Below are 17,216 nucleotides of genomic sequence, written 5' to 3'. Positions count from 1 at the left end.
TGTCTCAAAACAAACAAACAAACAAAATACTATTTTAGACTGGACCTGGTAAGTGCACACATTTAATCTCAGCTCTTGAGAGTCAAGTGGATCTCTATGAGTTCCAGGGCTAACCTGGTCTACATAGCAAATTCCAGGCTAGCCAAGACTACATAATGAGACCTTGTCTCAAACAAACAAAAACCAAACTTTTTTTTTTTTAATCAGATGGGCAGAGGAAAAACTTTTAAAATAAAATACTATGTTCTTGCCCTGACTGGATCTAATACTAAAACTGGTATAATTGCAAAGGGGTGGGGTGGGGTAGGGGAGACCTTTGGGTACAGACAAGACAGCAGCTGTTAGTGGGTTGGGACTACTGTCTCAGCTGTGGCACTGGCTGGTCTGGCAGAAGGCCCTTACCTCTCAGGGCAACACAAGGGATAACAGTCTCATGTACCCGCAACTCACTTTAAAAACACATACACGTACAGAGAAAAGAAGACAAACTGGCGAATGCTAACCTCCTTCAGTCCAGATAAAGGTGGCTGGCACTCACCACCCAACACTGGCTGAGACAGTTCTGAACTTGCTCTGCCCACTGACATGGCTGTGGGGCTCCAGGGTGCTGGAAGCACCCGCTGCTCATATGTCAGGGTGTGAAAAGGACCATTTTAACTTCATTCTCTCGGAGGTGCTGGCCCCAGAGAAAGCTCTAGAACCTGGAATGACTGAGGCAGTTGCAGGTGATCTGCACCCATAAGGCAAAGGCTGCTGGTAGAGAGTGCAGAAGGGACAGGGGAATGGCCTGAACAATTGAAATGAATTCCCTCCAACTTTTTTTTTTTTTTCCAAATGCTTCTAGTCAATCAGTGGACACTCTAGTTGAGAGATCCTAGATCAAGCATATCTGTTTTCTAAGACCCAATATCTGCAAGATGGGGCAGAATCTGGGTCCAGTAGCAAGAAGGAACAGAGTAGCAGCAATAACCTACAAGCTTAGAGCAGATGGCAGTCTCGGTGGTCTTAGAAAGAAACAGACCACAGACAGTAACTCCTCTGTCTGCCAGGGTCTCCAACCTGCCTGCTTCCACCTGAGGCCAGAGGCAGAGGCTAACGGAAGTGCAGGCTATACAAGGGCCTCTCCAACAACCTTACCTCAGTTCTCACAGGGTTTTATACAGAGAGTAACTTTCAGAATACAAGAGCCATCCTCACTGACAGTGAGAAGTGAGGCTAAGGGCACACACTGACCTGACTCTGAGTCTGGTTCCAGCTTGCAGGCAGGGTGTTGGAGCATATTCAACCCTGTCCTCAGGTACTGTTTAGTGAGCAGAATCCACAAGCTCCAAGACCCCAATGAGAAACATGATGTGACATGGCTCTACACACCAAAACCACACATGCAGGTTCCCCTGAGCATCCAACGCTCTCCACAACAATGGAGAACTCAAGGAGAGACTAGCTCAGAATGAAGACAGCCACCAGGATGGATGAATGCCAGAAGCAAGAGAACACAGCAGGAAAGGTGGTGTGCAGGTCTCGGAAGGGGAAGGCTCAAAGGCACCTGACTGGGAAAGAGTGGTTTGTCCCCATGTCCTGGAATGACCACAGCTGTGACTGAGGGAAAGACAGGAACCTGGAACACAGGAGGGCCCCGAAGGTGGGCTCGGAGGCAGTGTGGTACTGGGAAAGCACTGGGCTCAGAAGCAGTGGCCTGAATTTAGCTCTTGGTACTGCTTCCAACAACTCTGTGACATTGACCAAGGCCACCATCCATTTCTGGACCTACTCTGTGCCTGTCTTGGGACCCTTCCAAGCCCAGGATGCCAGAATGTCCTAGACGCCTGGTGAACAATGAACTGGCAGTTGGGGGAGGGGGGGCAGGGAAAGGCAACCCAACCTTGGTCACTTCACATTGTTAAAAGGGGACAGGAACAGAACCCAAGCAGAAAACAATCAGGGAACCTGTGTCTGCAGGGACTGGAGACAATTCTGTGGGTCCCTGTGGGCATCCCACTCCAAGTCAGCCCCAACCTAGCACCATGTGAGGGGGAGGGCAGCTCAGGGCCCCAGGCCTCCCACCCCAGCCCAGCTTTTTTCCCTGTGGCCCAAACAACCCAGGGCCACTAGGCTTGTAAACCCAGACTTCCTGGAGAGAGTTGGTCTTCCTTTCCAGCTCACCATCTCTGCTCCCTCTGTAGAAGAGGGAAGAGGGACCCTTCAAGCCATCTCCCTGAGGCCTAGACTCTTACATAAACACTCATCTTCCCCTCCAACTCATTCTCTAGCATTAAGATATGACACCCTTTGAGGCTAGGGCTTGCCACCATTGTATATGACTGAATTAAAAACAAACCCAACCAAAAAAAATATAATATATATATACACATTATATATATATATATATATATATATAAAACACAGTGCGACCCCAGCACCCAGGGTATAAACTCTGGCACCAAGAAAAAAAAACACAAAATATTAAAATACTTTAGCTTCTTAGTATTTGGGAGGTTAAGGGGGTCTCGGGGGACCCTCGGCCACAGGTTGCTGGGCAAAGCAGTGGACAGCAGTCTTGCTAACTCTGCCATGTCTGCTGGGCCGAGGCGGTGGCTGTAAAACGATGTATATACACGGAGCATAGACACTGGTAGACTCCTGACTCGCCTCAGCCTTTACCACAGGAAACACCATAGTCCCACCCAGGTGAACAGGACAGGGCTAAGGCCCATGTCTCTAGGCCCAGTGGCATGGCAGTGGCCCAGGGCCTACAAGAGACCATGAGCAATAGGTGAATACTATAGGGACCAAAGAGACTCTCCCCCAAAGGGGAGATGAGATGTGATAATATTAACCCAAATATAGAGGTCATATGTCCTCTCAAGATGGCCACCCTCACATCCAATCCAATGAGTGCATCTGGGCGCCCAGCTAAACCCTGGCAGTGCCTGGCTCAAAACCCTCAAGGATATGCCCAGTCTTTCTCCCTAGTTGGGCGAAAGGCCCAGCTGCACTCTTCTCCCTTACTGTCTGGAGGACAGGGAAATATGGCAGCTAATACTGAGGGGACACCCTGCTGGAGCAGGGGGTGGTGTAACAAAGGAAAGGGCAGGAGTGGTAGAACACAGTGAGGGACAGGAGAGAGTCTCCAGGACTCCTCCTACCAGGGAATGACCTCCCACCAACAGAAGTAGTCTCCCCAGGCAGGGAACCTGCGAACGGAATGGACCTCTGGTACAGAGAGGTCCATAGGCCACACACCCAGCAGTGGATGCTCTGAGACGCTTGCAGACCTGCCTGGACTTCAGGCCCCAGTGGGCCTTAGCAGAGTATTGCTCGTTGCTTTTGGCTGGCCGGGCCCAGCGCCCTTCTCGGCAGGTCCGTCTGGCTCAGTGTGAGGCAGGACATCCCTGCTAACACAAGCGTTCTGTCTGGATGTGGTGGCCGAGGCTACCTGGTGTTCTGGAGGTCCTCCCGCAGCCAGGTGGGCAGTGTCTGGCCCATCTTATACAGCAGCTTAGAGAGCTCGATGTTGTGGTCCCGGTAGTAATCCTTTAGGAAGGCTCGGGACTACAGTGGGAAGATGTGACATGTCAGCATGAACATGACCCCCTCCATACATCACACTCTGTCTTATCCCAATCTTCTTCCAAAAAGAAGCCTCCAGAGAAAATGCTCATGTTGGAGCACCAAAACACAGTGCCCAAGGTCGAACCCATTAGAAAAAGAGAGGGAAGAGGAAAACAAGACAAGATGCAATCTGTGGCCTTTCCTGAATGTGCTTTCATGCACTGTTCTCCCGACAGGGTGACCTGTTTTTCCTTTCCTAGGTCCAAATCCTGGGGCAGAGTCCCTAACTCTACACTCCAATCCTATAGCCACCCTTGTGTTGACCACCAGAGTCCCTGCCTTGGACTCTGCTTCCTATTGTGTGGAAGCCATGCACAGCATCTGCTACCCTCTCTTAAAGGTAATAAACACATACTTGACAAAAGCAATGCTGACCTCCAGGGCCCAAACCCTATTTCCTTCTCTAGGAAATGACTACTGTGCAAGAGGTCCCAAGGCCACTGCCATAATCAAGAGTAAAGGTTTAAAGGCCTCCCACAAGAGGGACCCCTCCCACTCAGCCCACTGTCATGGGACTATAGCCCCCACTTACATCCAAGTCCATCTCTGGATATTTCCGTCCCTTGCTTTTGCCCAGACACTTGGTTTTTCCTCCTTCAAGCAGTTGGCACCAAAATCCTTTCTTTGGGTCAAACCTGAAGAGGTTGAAAACCCATGGGTGAGTGACCAGCTGGTCTCCCTCCTCAGGGCCATGTCCTTGTCCTAGTGTGCAGGGAGTCTCTCCCCTCCACTCACACAGTGTGAATATACAAGCTGACACTTGCCATCTGTAGTCAAGTGTTGCCTTGGGCACACTGTCTTTCTCCCAGAAAAGGTACCTCCATGTTCTAAGACACTGTGGTCCAGGCTGAGGAGCTTCAGTTCCTCCTATAACCCTGTGGACTCTTCCCAGTTCCACAGAGTCAAGCAAGACATTTCTGAGCAATCCCTAATGGTATAGAATGGGTTTTCTGTTTTGTGTTGGACCTAAGATCTCTCTCTCTCTCTCTCTCTCTCTCTCTCTCTCTCTCTCTCTCTGTGTGTGTGTGTGTGTGTGTGTGTGTATGTGTGTGTGTGTTTTTCAACATAGGGTTTCTCTGTGTAGCTTTGGAGCCAGTCCTGGAACTTGCTTTGTAGACCAGGCTGGCCTCAAACTCAGAGATCTGCCTGCCTCTGCCTCTGCCTCTGCCTCTGCCTCTGCCTCCCAAACGCTGGGATTAAAGGCATGCACTACCACCACCCAGTGAACCCAAGATTTCTTTAACTCCCAATTTCAAGACAGTAGTGACCACATAGAAAACACATGTTACATTCCAAGCATGGAGCCCAGAGCATCACACATACTTTCTCACTCAATCCAGCAATCATAAGAGGCAGGAGTTACCCTCCTTATCCCCACCCCCAGAATGACAAGTGGAGGTTCCAAAACCTAGAGGTTCCAAAACTTGTCGAAAGTCATAGAACTCAGAGATGAAGAAAACAAAACAAGATGGTCCTAACCAAGTATCAGTGATAAAGCAGCCTACACTCAGAAGTGTTGTAGTTTCCTGCTTCCACAGGAGGTACCGCCTCTGTTCCATCTCCAATATCCTTGACAGTGAGGAGGAAATACCCCAAGAAAGCAGCCAATGAGGGTAAGTTTATTCCTCCTCCTCTTGGGACTCCTCCTGGGACTGAAAATGCCACCTGTATGGGAGGCAGTCTCCCCAGACCCAAGCCCCTGCAACCCAGACTGATGCTTACTGTGGGAGCTACCTCACTTAGATAAGAGAGACTTCACTGAAGAGAATCCAAGGTGGGCTGAGCAGAGGAGAGCCTTCGTTCCTTTTTCCTTAGGCCAAAGAGGTGGTGTTAGGATCTAAGCATCTTACATTTGCTTTTCTGCTAGAGTCACCATCAGAGAAGAGCTGCATGTTTCCTTATTAACTTGAGTCAACCCTAGGTCTCCTCCAGTCATTCAAGCCTTTGTTTCCTTGGCCCAGATTCTGGGCCAGGGAAATTGCCTTATGCAAAGACCAAGGCAACACTTACGCCAAGGTTTTGTGGTAGTCAACGGTACTGGTCACCCCGAGGAATTTCTGCACCGTGTCCATCACTTTGGCAGGTTCTGTTCGAAGCAGTTTGCCATCCAAAACCAGGATCTGGAGACAAGGAAAGGGAGAATGGCTATCTGGACTTGCTTTCATCCCAGTGGCAAACTGTCCACGCCACTGCAGCAAGAATGGCTTGGCTGAAAACACAGGGCCTTGAGCATCTAGACATCACCCCCTACTCCTGACATCCTCTACAAAGGTATCCCTGCTCACTACCAGCTCCCCACCTTACTCTCTCCCAGAGTTTAAGCTGGCATCGCAGCTCCTCACATCCCTACAGTGTACTGACTGCAGCCTCCAGATTCAAGGCTTCTCTAAAAGATGTCCTATGATCTAACCCTGCCGACCCTCAACCACCACACCGTGGCTCCTCCTCTTTCCTAGCTGCCCTCCCACCACAGGGTTTTCCAGGTCCCCTTAAACTAAAGCCACTCCTTTCTCCAAGAGGCAAGGAAGATAGCTACCTGGTTGGCATGGAAGGCACTGAGCCAGCGTTCAATATGAGTGGCATACCAGCCAGGGACCAGGCAACGGTTCTGGAGGGCACGCAGCTTTGAGGATGCATCAGGGCCAGCTGTTATCACCTCATGGAAGGTGTACTTTAGGGCCACTGGGTCATCGTGGGCTCGCTGGTGCTGCAGGCAAGGGAAGAAGATGGGTGCGTCACAGGTAGACAGAAGCAAGTAGGTGGCCTAAGTTTATGTCCTGGTTCTGCCTCACTGCTTTAGCCTCAGAGTCATCAACTTCAGAGCCCTGAGTTCCACAACTTTTGCAAGGTAGGAGATACACTACACCAGCATCCCAAATGTTCTTCATTGGCATAGTCTCTGAGATTCCTGCCACTCCAGGGACCTGCTAACCAGCAAATACCAACATCAATGTGGCTTTCTTCACATTGACTCCCATTTCTTGAGACACAGTCTCATAATATCCAGGCTGGCCTCAAATTCACTGTGTATAGCGGAGGATGGCCTTGTAACCTTGAACTTTTGATTCTTCGACCTCTGCATTCTGAGCACTAAGATTACAGGCATGTGTCACCACATCTAGTTTTGTGTAGTGCAGAGATCAAACCCAGAGCCTTAGGCAAGCATTTTACCAACTGAGCTATATTCCCAGCCCCCACTTTTCCCTTTTACAACCATTTACTAAAACTCCAACAAGAAAACCCTTGACATGGTCTTTATAAAATGGAAAACCAGAACCAGTTGCTACATATAGAAAACAGCTATTGATAAATAAAATAAAAACACAACCATATTCTCAAATGCCAGCTAGAGGCAAATACCTGCTCCAAGCCCTGCATTCAAAGCCCCTGTCCTTGCCAAAACAGAGTGTCACCTACTAGAAAGGACAAAAAAAGTCTCTTCCACCAAAAACAACACTGTCCTTCATAGACACTGGATGGACTGACAGAAATCACAGAAGGGGGAAATGTCAGGTTGACCTGCCTGTAATGCTGTAAGCCATCAGCAGATCTCAGAGTCAGAGGCCAGGCACTTGCCCATGCTAACTGACCCTGCTCATCACTGAGAATCATGCTCAGCTCAGGGCAGGGCAGACAGGCAGTAATGTATATAAATGTATAGGACAACCTCTGCTACTCCTGACTTTTGAAAGAAAGCCCAGCTCCCTTCCTCTCCTCCCAGTACCTTCTTATATTCGCCTAGAATGAAGCAGCCTCTTTCTCCTTCTGGCACTTGCTCCCTCGATCATAGACAGGAGAAAGAATTAGGCCTTAGGTTTATAAGACCTGCATTCAAAATGCCACATGTGATGATGAATCTTAGTTGTCAACTTGATGTAATCTGTAATAAACTATCAGGCAAGCAGCAAGGAATACCCAAAAGGGATTCTTGATCAGGTTATCTAAAGTGGGAAGACCCACACTAAATGTAGGCAGCACCTCCCAGTGGCAGCCTTGATAAAAAGAGCTGGAAAAACAAGGCTTGGCTTTTGCATATCTGTGTTCACTCTCATTGGCAAGTTCATCTACCCTGTTGCTGCTGCTACTACTGTTGCTGTGTTCCTTCCCTTATATCAGAACTCAACTTCTTCTGGCTTCCAAATGTGTTTTCCCACACTTTTTTTTTTTTAAAGATTTATTTATTATGTATACAGCTTACCGCCTGCATGTCTGCCTGAATGCCAAAGGAGGGCACCAGATCTCATCACAGATGGTTGTCAGCCATCATGGAAATGCTGGAAATTGAACTCAGGACCTCTGGAAGAGCAGCCAGTGTTCTTAACCTCTGAGCCATCTCTCCAGCCCTGGCTTCCAAATATGAACTGAAGACTAGTAGCTCTCCAGCAATCCTACAGGCCTTCAGTGACAGACTGGGATTGCTGAGTTCTCAGCCACTCCAGTGTGTGACAGTCATTATTAGTCTACTCAGACTCTGTCATGTAGCCAAACTCTTTATATACATATTCGTTCTATAGGTTCTGTTTCTTTAGAGAACTCCACTACACCACATGAAACCTGTGTAAAGGAGCCCTACACACACACACACACACACACACACTCCCTTGTCTGCTTTCTAGAAAACCACTGTGCACTTCAAGGGAGGCAGCAAAGTTGTTTTGTCATAAGTACCAAACAGGACTGACTGGACTCATGAGAGCAGCCTTCTAGCCATCCATGCTTTGCTGGAGGAGGTGTACCCACAGAGGAAGGAGACTGGCTGCTGCCCTCTGGGTTTCCCATAAAGACAAAGCTCCTGGAAATGGCAAGAAAATGTATAAACCAGCATCCTAGAGAACAAGAAAAAGAGAGCTCCTCGCCACTACAGACTCAGGATGCGAGTTCTAAGGGACTAGAGGAAGAGAGGAACCCTGCACACTACACAGGATTCAGAGAGGCCCCAGGACGCAGTCACTACAGCATTAGGTGAGGAGGTTCAGAAGGTGGCAAAGACCCACTCACTGAAAGTGTCTAGGAAGAAAGAAGCTCCCCAAGTACACACCGGGCAGTGTGTACTTCCCAGGTACCCAAAGGCTGAGACCCACAGCATGAAGGTCAAACCCAGTCTGATGGCTTGATGCAGGTAGACCAGAAAAGTAGCCTCAGGCACCAAGGCCACACAGACAGTGCTTGCAGCATGACATATTCCCAAGAAAGAGCAGGAAGATGAGAGAGGAAAACCCCTCCTAGTCCCATGCCAGGGTGAGAAGCACTTCCATGAGCCCAGTGGAGTGCATGTAGAAGTCAAGTCAGGAACAGAAACTCCAGAAGCCCTGGAGCACACACCTGCCATGGCAATAGGGAGGTCTCTGTTACAGCCCAAGTGGGAGCTGCCTTCCTAGACCCCCTAGGAGGGGTTCATCCTGCCTGAGTCCCCACTCCCAGCTACCCCTCATGGGTAGGAAACCCTAGCAAGCATAACCCAGATGGCTGCTTTTGGGACCTAGGCTGTCTTTAAGTCCACTCAGCTTCTGCCTCTTACGGCTATCAAGAGTTCAAGACAGGACCCATGTGAAGCCTTCAGAGTGGGCAGCTAGAGAGAAGACAACATTCAGCATCAATTCTGCCTGTCACTGCCACCAGACCAGAAGCATCACAAAGGCAAGACTACTGTCACCCATCACATACCAGGTGATGTGCCCAGGGCCAAACACAGTGGTGCTTCTTCAGTGCTGGTGAGTAAATGTATGCAGATCTGCACCCTGCTCGGGACACAGCCTCAACTCACTCACCTGGTACCAGGAGTAAGCTCGGTCGGCCGGATTGATGAGGATGGTGAGGATTTTGGCCTTGGGCAACAGGGTAGCTGCCCGCCGTGGTGCCACTTCTGAATCAAAGTAGTTGGCACTTTTCTCAAAGTAGAAGTCAGAGGTGGTGTTGGAGGGAATAGGGAAGAACTCCATGTACCTGTAGGAAGCCCAGAGGCAGAGCTCAAGGCCAAATCTCATAAGCCAGGGTCCCCAGAAAGGCAGTGTGACAGGGTGGGGGTCCCTAAGGTGGAATTTCCTCAAAAACAAAACAAGGCACACTGTCCCGACCAGCAAAGACTGCCTCTGATGGGGGCTTGGGGAGGAGCTGCCACTTGGAAGTCTCCTTTTCCAAATTTATTTCTTTTCTGGTGGGCATCATAGACTCAAATGCCTGGAGATTCTTAAGCATGAGCTGTGGGTTGCAGGGCCTGGGGAAGGGGCTGTGCATCTCCACAGATAACCTGCTGGCCCTGAACTCTCTGTCTCTGGGGATAAGCTAGACTCAGAGTGACTCCCATCCAGGAAGGACAAGTCCAAGGAGATGATGTCCTCTGCCACCTCTGGGTCTGGGATAGTGTTTTCCAGTTACCCTTTGCCACTCATACCCCATCTCTAGACTGCTGTGGATGAGCACAGCTTCCCACCCACACAGAACAGACCTTCATGGAGATACTGAAAAGTAAACAAAGTACACCCTAATTCAAAGTACATATTTCTTCAGTAGTCCCAAGGGACAGAATTCCCTAGGAACTATCAGACCTTCATACCCCACCCCAGACCTACCTATAAAACCAAAGTCTTGGGGATGGGGCTAAGAAATCAGCCTAACAGTTTTGGACCAACTTTCTCCATCTGTAACACCTTGTTTCCTAAGCTTGTAGTATCCAGCAACCAACTCCTTAACCATCCTGGGAGAAGTCTCCCCACAGTTACCTCCCATCCACATGTGAGTGTGTGGTGGGGCAACCTGTAGCCCAGGCAGAATGGGGGGTATTGCTACACATTTCCTTTCTAAAATCCCAAACACACTGGCTTGTACTAAGACATCTGGCCACAAAGGATTTTAGGTAAGAGGATACACTTGTTAAAAATATAGACTGAAAGATGGATAAACATGGACAGATGATATATGACAAATGAAAGAAAACAATGTGGAGGAAAATAGCAAAAGGCAAACACAAAGGCCCATAATCTCTGCACCCAGGGAACCCATTAATTAATAATACATAATGGCAGAACATGCTCACATGAGCTTTATAAAGGCAGGAAAGACACAAATGGAAACACTGGAGGGTAACAGCAGCCCTTGTTAGCCCCTATACAGTTAGCCCTCTTGGGAAAGTTCTGCTCCTAGACGCCCACATGAACCCCTCTTCCAGTAGTTGGCCAGGGGCATAGGAAAAGCCAGTCGGAACACCCTACTATCACTGACTTGTCAGATGGGTGCAAACCTCCCCACTTGAGGACTCTATGTTTCTGTGCAGTCAGGGAGGGGCTAGATGTCCACTCCAGCTAGCTCTGACCCTGGGCAAAGGGCTTCTTTATCCAGTGTCCTGTTTGTCACAACACTGTTGCAACATGACTCAACGGTCACTGAGCCTTGTCCCTGTTTACAGGAATTTCAGCTGTGTGTGAGCAAGCACCAGCTGCTTCCTGATGTGGCTACAACAGCCACTCCAGCTGGCTCCATGATGGCCTTCCTGTCCTGCTGGAGACAGAAGGCCACTTACCAGTCGATGCCTTTGTGATAGTTGTGGCCATTAAAAAACTGGATCTCCTCAAAGGTCTCGGAGCTGGGATAGTTGCTGCTGAGGTCCGGGTGCATGCCCAGGAACAGGTACAGGGCCGTGGTGCCTATGAGAGTGCGGGCAGCTTAGACCTCAGCCCAACCCCCAACAAGACAAGAGTACATTCTGGGCCTGTCTTCCCTAGTCACTGGGAGGGCCTGGGAAAACCCCTTCCCTCCCGGAGTCTTAGTTCCCTCATGAGTATTAATAAAAGGTACACTAAACACAGTCTATTCATGATCATTGGTCCCTGTAGCCCTCCCAGACACCATGCATCGATTACAGCATTCTTCATCACTGAACAAGGACTTGCTACCACACTCCCAGCCCAGGTACCTGTCTCCTCAGAGTCTCAGAACTAGGCGCTTCCTGCTGTCTTTTCTAGCTCTTGGCCTCTGTCCGCATGGGAACCTAGTAACAGCCCAGGACAAGGAAGCACCAATCTTCCTGGTCTGTTCATGGGGAACTCTTGGGTATCTTCACTTCTTTTTACTGCTGTTTTTTGTTTGCTTGCTTTGCTTTTTGACAAGGTCCTGATATGTAACACAGGCTACTTCAAACTCATGGTCTGCCTGCCTCAGCTTTCAGGATTTACAGGCATGTGGCATGATGCCTGGCCAGTATGAAACTGGCCAGAAACCAGGATACCCAGGCCTACTAGCCCTTCTTGCTGGTGCCTCCCCATCATGTCCCCTCCCTCCTCTTTGAGAGGACCCTTTGTTCATTCTCCAGGTGCTCTCTGTGACAGCACATCCCAGGAGACACTCTGAAGTTTAGTGACTGCGAAGCTTTAGGGTCACAGAGATCAGGTCTCAAGACCCAGAACTATTACTTCCCAACTATGATGCCCAAAGTCACTTAACTTCTGTGCCCCTGTTCTTGTCTGTAAAAAAGGAACACCCACCTCCCCTCACAGAACTGAGTGGATGGCAAATGCTTAGCAATCGTGCCAGTGAGTCTTTCTGACAGACATGACTAATTGATCAGGCCTTTCTGCACTGACCCAGTTTTGCCTGGCACTGCTCAAATCTGCAAAGTAGGTGCTCTAGACATCCTTCCTGCCTTGTCTCAGAGGCTCCTAGGAGGTGTTGGGGGTGTTCTCTGAGGCTATGGTTCAAAATAAATGCCACATCTCCCTCTGCTTTCCACCCCCACAATGACAGGCAATTCATATGTGTCCCCATGTTGCTACCATTTCTGGTAAAAGGAGATTGAATATTTAAGACTGAGACCTGATCAAGATGGTCCCCAGAATTCTGTGGCTGAGATAACAGGCAGTGGGGGAAGCTGGGTCAAGGGTCAAGAGACCTGCCTGTTTTCTGGGGGCCAATGATGAGAAGCTTTGGGAAGCGGTCACATGTCTTCTCCTTAGACCAGATGTCTTTGTGGCGTTTGTCCTCACAAGGATCCTAAAACAGCAATGGAGAGGATATGAAGGAGGCCTGAGATCCTGAATGAACTCCCTCCACTTGTGGCTGTCTTTGTTTGTTTGTTTGTTTGTTTGTTTGAAACTAGGGTCTCACTATGTAACCCTGACTGGACTGAAAGTCACTATGTAAACCATGGCCTCAAACTCATTGAGATCTATCCAACTCTGCCTCCCAAGTGCTAAGCTAAAGGCATGCACCACCATGCCCAGCACTTGCTGCATCCTCATCCTGTGCTCTTGCTGCATCCTCACCTCCCAACACCACTCTGTAACAAATAGGGACCATTTCTGGTTAGTGTTACAATCCCATCAAGCCTGGAAAATGGCCAGCTATGTGCTCATCACTAACAGGAACTCACAAGCACTTGTTGACTTTGACTGCACAAGCCATGTCTGAATCCAGGGTTCAGCAAACTTTCCCTGTGGGAAATGTTTAGTAAACACTGTAGGCTCTCTGGTCTCTGCTGCAGTGACACAAAAGTGGCACAGACAGACACACAAGAAGCGTGACTGGGTGCCAACAAAACTTTCTTTACGAAGACAGACCACAAGCCAAACTTGGCCCAGGAGTAAGTGTGTGGATCCCTGGCCTGAGTCTAGCTTCTGCCTCCAGTTTTTAGTAGTTTAGGTATAGATTTTCCCTAGCACTGCCCCAAAGCTTCCCTCAGCCCCTTTACCAGTAGCTCAGAGCCTGCCGCAGTTGAAGGAGATGGCATGAGTGGCCACTAGGCAGGGCAGACACTCTCTATACTTTACCTACACTAGTCTTGTCCCAAGTTTTTTGGTCTTGAATTATTTTTTTAATGTGCATTGGTGTTTTTGTCAGAACATACGTCTGTGTAAGAGTACTGGGTCCCCTAGAAGAGTAGCCAGTGCTCTTAACCACTGAGCTATTTCTCCAGCCCTTACCCACAGTTGCTAGAAGCTCTTTTCCAAGGCTGTGTATGAGTGTGCATGCACACAGGTTTATGGGTAGGGATGAGGCATAGACTGTATACATGTAGGTGTACATTGCACCTATGCCCAGGAGTGTGCTCACACTGCTGAGGGAGTGTAAAGTGTGATGGCTAAGCCTAGAGCCCTGCTGAGCACATGCCTGGAGCACATGCTGAAAACAAAAGGTATGTTACTGTAGCAAGGCACCTTGCTGCTCTGCCCACCTGCCACAGTGGGTCCTTCTCCTCAGAGAAGATCTGGAAGTACTTCTGGGCCAGCTGCACGGGGGGCAGTGTCTGCAGCCTCAGGTTGGTCCAAGAGTGCAGAAAGCGCACCAGGTGCTTGAAGGTGTACAGCCCCAGGCGGTCATTTCCATAGTTGGACAAGTGCGTCATGAAGATGCTGATCTATTCCAGGGAAGGGAGAGGGAGGTGAGTCTGGGTCAGCTTCTGAGTCACCCTTGCCCCCACCTGTGACTAGTCACCGATACCCAGGGCAAGGTACACTGAGACTATCAACAAACTGTGTGACCTTGAGCTGTGTTCAGCCAAGGAAAACCCAGGTCTACCTGACATTACAGGCCTAGGACAGGAAGCTGGCCTGGGCAGGAGATATTTGCACTGTTTTATAAATCAGGACAGGGAGTGTACATAGAATGAGGAGTATGCAGTCCACAAGGCTGAGAATAACACACACATTGCTCATTTTACAATGTTAGAACAGTTGGCTCCACCTTACAAATAAGAAAAGAGAGGCCCAGAAAAGTTCACGTGAAATGTGTATGGTGTGTATATGTGCATGTGTGCGCACGTGTGAGCGTGCACACATGTACACACAGAGAGAATAGAAAGAGAACACAAACAAAAAGTGCTAATATTTCTATATAGAAGTGCACAATTACAAAAGAGAAAACACCGATGCTTTTGTCTGGGTCACACAGAGGAGCCCAGTGCCACAACTAGACAATGGACCTTCCAGTTTCCAGGCCCCCATGCCAACCTGCCCACTCTTCCCAAGCTCAGGAAGCCTCCTGGGTTACAGACAGGCCATCAGCACCCCTCCTTGTACCAGCCCTGGGCTGCAGAGCACTCACAGGATTGAGGAGCACAGTGAGGAAGAGCTCGCCCCCATTGATGATCTTGTCCAGCTCACTGGAGCCTCCAGGGTATTCATTGTAGAAGATGGTGTGTGTGAAGAGGCCACAGGTCTGCCGAGGGAGGACCTGAGAGGAAGCAGTAAAGGCACCATAGTATCTTCAGCCATGGTCCAGAAAGGAAGGTTGCTTCTTCAGGAGAAGGACTAGGCCTCCTCAGAAAGATGCTCCCCTTTGAGGCCACATAGCCCCACTCCTGGGAGTCCATCCCAATCCCAAGGGCTCTGCAGCCTGTAATACTCCCTAGGTGAACCACTGCCCTTGCCTTATTCTCTACACAAAATAAGCAGTCCAAAAGTAACATGGGAGTTTCCAGAAACTTGTACCGTTTGCAGTGAGGGTCTCTGACCCTCTAACATGACATTGCAGGCAGTGCCAGAGCCTCAGCTATCGTACTAATAGTCACGAACTGATGTAACTGCATGTTGTCTGTCTTCCTTCTGGAAACCAGGCTCTAAGAACAGGGAATGAATGAGCAGGTCTTATAACTACCTCATGCCCAGAGTTAACATGAATCCCAGGGTGAGCCTGGGCTATAAGGCCCTGTCTCAAAATAAATAAGGGGGGGGGGGGAAGGAGAGAGAGATATATAAGAGGAAAGAAGGAAGGAAGGAACAAAGGAAGGAAGGAAGGAAGGAAAGAAGGAAGGAAGGAAGGAACGAGCGAACGGAGGAATGAATGAAGGAACGAATGAAGGAAGGAAGGAACGAGGGAACGAAGGAAGGGAGATAGGTTTCCTGATCCTGTCACAGAAGCTAAGAAGGACAGCAATCTGCCCTTCCTATGATGGAGCCTCCAAGGCAGAACAGCAGCAGAAACTTGCCCCACATCCTTAAGTCAGTCAGCTGCAGCCATGCCTCCCAGAACAGTGTGCAGCCCCATAACAACAATGCCCACCATGCCCCTCCAGCCACTTGCCATGATGCCATTATGGATGAAGCCACGGCGGTAGCGGGCAGGCTTCAGATGGGGATACTCCTCTGTGCTGGTCACACGGATGCTCCAAACCTGCTTCCAGGCTTCGTACAGCTGCACATGCACGGGGTACACACCGGAGTGATGGGGTGCCACTGCATACCCCATGTCTGTGGGAATGCCGTGCTCCTGGGGAGAGGATGACCCAGGCAAGATGAGAATGGGGGTCTTTCTCTTTGGATCTTGTTTTTCTTTTATAGAACACAAAACAAAAGTCAAAAGACTAGAATGGCAGAGCATGTGATCTGAGCCTCTAGGTGCAGATGGGGAAACTGAGGTCTGGAACAGAAAGGGAGGGACTCAGAATCTCAAAGCGAGTGACTAGCAGAAATGTAGGCTGGAGTGTCCTGCCTCTCATTCAGTGCTTATGCCTGGCACCTAGCTCAGGACTCATGTTCCTGTTGTCTCCTGGTGGCCAGTGTGTCCAAGCTGGTCTCTTGTGCATCTCTCTTTTCCTAAGTACCTCTGCCAGCTCTCCAGAGGTCCTATCCTGCCTAAAGGCAGGAGTCTGGGCCCAGGAAATGAACAGGCCTCAACATGAGTCCTCAGGTGACCTCCTGAGTCTTAGTTTCTTTTATTTGGGTTTTTGGTTTTTGTTGTTTTGAGACAGGATCTCATGTAGCCCAGGCTGGTTGCAACTGATCGTCCTGCCTCTGCCTCCCAATCGCTGGAATTCCAGCCATGAACCACCAGGCCCAGTGAGTTTGTTTCTTGTCTATAAAGAGGGACTGCTCTCTTGAGGTGTCCGGAAAATGGTGGCTATCAAGGCAGCTCACCCCAGACCCTGGCACAGAATCAGATCTATCAAGCTGACTGCAACAGTACTGAGAGGTCAGTGAATCCCAGCCCAGCCCCTGGTCCCCCCAGTTCTGTCCCATAGGGAATCTTACTCACGACAGCGAACTTCTTGTTCAGGGCCATCTGCTCAGCCAGCACAGACTGGTTGTGGAAGAGGTGGGGCTGCATGTGGCTCCACATGTGGGGGAACCACCAGAACTCTTTCACGTAGGACAGCAGCAGGTCATCCCCAGCATCCTCAGCATCGGTGCCTATGGCAGTGACATAGAGTGCTCAGCACAGCTGGGCTGCAGCCTTCCAACCCAGCCCCTGACTACAGATGGAATATTCAGCCAGGGGCCCTGTAGAAGCTGTGGAAGAGTCAACTGAGCTCTGGCACTGGAGACACAGGGGTAGCCTGGACTGCCCCTGCCTCAATAAGTGGCTTGGTCACACCATCTCCTCTGTTGGCTCTTGCTGTTTGAAGTCAACAACCCCAAGCGTTTCTTCTGTCTCTTACATGCTTACCCTCATCCTATTCCAATGACCCAAAATGGGCACATGCCCTTTTGCCCACTAGCCTGCACAAGTTCTGGGTGGATACAGGAGGCTTAAACCTCTGTCTCAGAGGTCCAACTACAGCCACCTCTGATCTGCTAAGGACTAAGAACACAAAATGCAGTAGCACACTCTCAGGTACCTTTGGGTCATCTTGCACATTTTCAACCTCAACCTATTGCTGACTACGGTGGCCCTGCCTA

At 49.6% G+C, this 17,216-nt stretch overlaps 1 protein-coding gene across 4 annotated transcripts in view; it reads right to left on the bottom strand.

Moving 5' to 3' along the window:
• Positions 1–772: 772 nt before the first annotated feature.
• The window catches only part of Ndst1 (N-deacetylase and N-sulfotransferase 1), a 60,274-nt gene continuing 43,830 nt past the window's right edge, over positions 773–17,216 (bottom strand). For 3 of the 4 annotated variants that reach the window (XM_035440131.1, XM_027402825.2, XM_027402826.2), the window contains exons 5-15: positions 16,573–16,727; positions 15,622–15,807; positions 14,644–14,772; positions 13,775–13,957; positions 12,498–12,594; positions 11,129–11,252; positions 9,381–9,555; positions 6,149–6,319; positions 5,623–5,732; positions 4,145–4,247; positions 773–3,552 (exon numbers count right to left, since the gene is read on the bottom strand). In XM_035440131.1, the coding sequence (XP_035296022.1) occupies positions 3,433–3,552; positions 4,145–4,247; positions 5,623–5,732; positions 6,149–6,319; positions 9,381–9,555; positions 11,129–11,252; positions 12,498–12,594; positions 13,775–13,957; positions 14,644–14,772; positions 15,622–15,807; positions 16,573–16,727 (1,553 nt within the window). In that variant the 3' untranslated portion in view covers positions 773–3,432. Of the gene's footprint in view, positions 3,553–4,144; positions 4,248–5,622; positions 5,733–6,148; positions 6,320–9,380; positions 9,556–11,128; positions 11,253–12,497; positions 12,595–13,774; positions 13,958–14,643; positions 14,773–15,621; positions 15,808–16,568; positions 16,728–17,216 lie in introns of those variants that run through there. The other variant, XM_027402828.2, reaches the window with a different exon arrangement.

Source organism: Cricetulus griseus, chromosome 2 (assembly GCF_003668045.3).
Source record: "Cricetulus griseus strain 17A/GY chromosome 2, alternate assembly CriGri-PICRH-1.0, whole genome shotgun sequence".
Lineage (NCBI taxonomy): Eukaryota > Metazoa > Chordata > Mammalia > Rodentia > Cricetidae > Cricetulus > Cricetulus griseus.
The sequence above is the reverse complement of the archived record's forward strand: the minus strand, read 5'-3'. Positions and strand labels throughout refer to the sequence as shown.